Source organism: Gavialis gangeticus, unplaced genomic scaffold (genome assembly GCF_001723915.1).
Source record: "Gavialis gangeticus isolate Ggan-Ray unplaced genomic scaffold, GavGan_comp1, whole genome shotgun sequence".
NCBI lineage: Eukaryota > Metazoa > Chordata > Crocodylia > Gavialidae > Gavialis > Gavialis gangeticus.
Genome location: NW_017729022.1, coordinates 173,083,263 through 173,086,807, shown reverse-complemented (window position 1 = coordinate 173,086,807; position 3,545 = coordinate 173,083,263). Strand labels below are relative to the sequence as shown.

The following is a 3,545-nucleotide window of genomic DNA, read 5'->3' as shown; positions in this document are numbered from 1 at the left end:
CAGGTGGCAGCAACAGCCTCCTGTCATCCAGCAGCCACACTGGGGGCTCACACCCTCAGGAGGAGTCCAGGGCAGCCCCCACAGCCCTCCCAGGGGAGGGGGCAAGCCCCCAATCTGCCTGCTGGATGACAGAAAGCTGGTGCTGCTGGCTGGAACCTGAGTGCAGCCCATGCTGGAAAGATGGGTCTTGCTGCTGGCCCCAGTCAGCAGCAGCAGCCTCTTGTCATCTGGCAGGCAGACCCAGGAGGGCTGCAGAGGCTCTGCTGGACTCCTCTGGGGGGTATGGGCCCCTGATTTGCCTGCTGGATCACAGGACACTGTTCCTGCTTGTCAACAGCTTGAGGTGCAGTTTCCTAGAAACCTCTGTACCAACTCCTTGAAACTCGGCAGGCTTCATGCCCTCAGAAGGTGCTACCATTCCTGCAAGATTGATCTGAATCAGGCAAGAAATGACAAAGTTATAGGCTGTTTCGTGCTTCCCCATTATAGCCTATGGGCAAAACGTTGAAACAGTGTCGAAACAGCAAAACAATTTCAACTAAATGAAATGGAACAATGCTTTCAAAATGAAATGAAACTCAAAACGAAATGCTGTTCCATCAAAGTGTTGAAATGGAAGTCGAAGTGGGATACTGCTGTTTCGCACAGCCCTAATTTTTATAGTATATTATAAACTTTCCTACTTCACTTTGGTGGAATAAGCCTGATAGGCTTCTTGGCAAGAATGATGTTTTATGGAAGGATTTGAATAAAAAAGTAAGTAGTTGATGCAAAACAACATGCAAGGAATTTCAAGATTAGGAACATTTTGGAACGAGAAATAAAGTGAGTGAAGAATACACAAAGAATAACCAGGCAGTTGATTTGAAGACAACAAGAAATGAGAGGGAAGGCAAGAAGAAATAAGGCTGAAGATGTACAGAAGCAGAGCACTGAAATTGAGGATAAGTAAACTCATATCTGAGGTAAAATTGCACCTGAAGGAAGTTAGAGGAGAATCTCATAGCTAACAGATTGTCATTGGCAGCAGTGACATGTACACACTTCAAAGATCTAACAGAATAACTTGGTGAGGCCTTAAGATGAGAAGATTTTAGTAACTGACCCAAATAATTATCAAAGCATAAATGAAGGTTCAAGAATGATAAAGAAAATATAGACTTCTATAAGGGTGCCTGCAGACATGCGGGGAAGCTGCTTCGGCACACTGTAATTACAGTGTGTTGGAGCAGACTCGGTCAATCGAGTCAACTGGAGTGTGGTAATTAGCAGACCTCCAGCAGTCTGCACATCTCATGTATCAGCATCCTCGTGCTTAAAAATGGTGGCAGGGGAGCTAACTAATGCTCATTTAGTAAGCTTAATTAAATACATGAGACATGAGACATTGCAGGCACTTTAATTAGAGCAGCTCTCAGAGCCGCTCTAATTAAAATTGCCCACCCCCATTCCTGGAGCATGTGTAAAAATTACCTCAATATTTGTTTTATAAAGGAATAACCAACAAGGTTTAATACTATCCTGATACGTTGAGCGAAGCAGAGAACACGAATCCAGCTCTATGGTTATAAGCCTATAAGAGGTGGAAGGTAGATTTTTTTTTTTATGATTGTCACAGGGTGGGGACCCAGGAGTGGCTGTGATCTCTCCTAGCGCCCCCTACCGTGCCAAGTGGGTGTCCATGCACCCTTGTTCTCGCCTGCCACATCTTTGATGACAAAAGTATTAAGGGAGGCTGCCTTTTGCCCCCTTGGACACAGTACCCCTGATGTATCCCAGTTTGTGTCCTGTCTTAGTGGACCCTGTGAATTAAAGCCTCAAGGGCTATGCGTGGCTCCTACCACCCCTAATACCCCGCCCCAAGCCTCTCAGATGTCTCGGACGTTGTCTAGTCAATTCTCTTCTCTTGGCGCCCTTGCGGCGCCCCCTGGCTCGCCTCTGGGACTTCTCGCTGCCCCCTCTCACCTCTGGGGCTTCTCGCAGTTACCCATGCCCCACGGACACTCCCTAGCTTCTCTCGCGGTTGCTGCCCACACCGGGGCCCTTCTCCGTGCTCACGCCCGTGCCGGGGCCTGTCTCTGTGCTCACGCCTGCACTGGGGCCTTGCCTCGTGATCCCCTGCCCGCACTGGGGCCTTGCCTTGCGATCCCCGCAATCGAGGCTCGGGTGGCCGTAGCCATGCCTGGCCCCCAGACCCCCTTCTCGGGTCCTATGCACTCTCCCTGGGGCTTCCAGTCCTATGCGCCCTCTCTGGGGCTTAACGCAAGTACCCTCTGGGGCTTCTCGCTAGTGCCCACTCTGGTGCTCATCACAATTGGGGCTCAGGTGGTCGTAGCCATGCCTGGCCCCTAAATCCCCTCCTCGGGTCTATGATTTCTATACGGCTCAGGCGGCCTGGGCGTGACCTGGCCCTCCAATGCACTGTGCCCCTTCTCAGGGCTCTGGGGTCAGTGCACCCCTAGGTGCGGTGCCCTCTCTGGCACCGGGGCCCCCACACCGCTGTGGAGCCTCTAATGAGACCTCCTCCAACCCCTACAGCCTCACCCAGTCCTCCGGTGTAACCACAAAGCAAAACCCCAAACCAATTGGCTACAACTCAAGAACTAAGCCACCTGGCTAAACATAAACTCTAAGCCCTCTGGCTACTCATCAATCAAATCCCCTACCCGGGCTTTCTCCTCTCAGTATCCTCGAGCCGAAGCTATTCAGGCCATCAGGCTGCCTACTCCAGCAGAGCTCCTTGTCCCATGGATGTTAGTGGGGAACTGCCTGCTTGGCCTCAGCCTAGGCTGTTTATATAGGCCAGGCCCTGTCCCCTTCCGGTCAGGTGACTGAACTGCGGTTGCCCCGGCAACCAGCACCTGTACCCTTTCCTAGGAGCAGGGCACTTCAGTGCACTGCAACAATGATTAAAAAGAGAAATAAGAAAGGAGAAATTTATGAAAGGTACCCAAATATATTGAGCAAGATAAGATATATAGGATGCATTTTTATAAGTAAGAATACAGTATAGAAAAATATTATTTTTCTTCATTTTGTGCTAAATGGTAAACAAACAAGCTGAACCTTTGGGACATGTTTAAAAATACCCAAGACAGGGTAGACAGTACCATTGTTTAGGGGAAATACTGTCTTACTCCTTTTGAGTCTTGGAACAACATACAGAAGAAGGAATGCATAACTGTAGTTTTTAAACAGACAATTACTATAATCTAGAAGACATTTATGTAAAAATTCATTAGTAAGATGTTTACATGAGGCACCACAGAGGAAATTAGGAAGTTTATGCTTCTGCATTCTTTAACAAGACCATAGTATCACTTACCCCTGATTCATAGTAATAAAGATTCCACATGTTGTATTGATACGGATTTCTTTTCCTTCCAATACAAACCTATTAAATAAAATGTATTATTAATCATTTAGAAAAAAGATAAATGTTTCTTCAAACAAATTGGATAATAATGTAATGTGTTTCAATGCTAATGTTAAAAATATAAATAAATAACAAATAAATAAATGCACCAAAATCATCAGGGTAAGAC

At 47.1% G+C, this 3,545-nt stretch overlaps 1 protein-coding gene across 1 annotated transcript in view; it reads right to left on the bottom strand.

Annotated features, from left to right (window-relative positions):
* DNAH14 (dynein axonemal heavy chain 14) overlaps positions 1 to 3,545 on the bottom strand; it is a 333,831-nt gene that overhangs the window by 265,720 nt on the left and 64,566 nt on the right. The window contains exon 16 of the mRNA XM_019515912.1: positions 3,326 to 3,394. Coding sequence (XP_019371457.1) covers positions 3,326 to 3,394 — 69 coding nt within the window. The remainder of the gene's footprint in view (positions 1 to 3,325; positions 3,395 to 3,545) is intronic.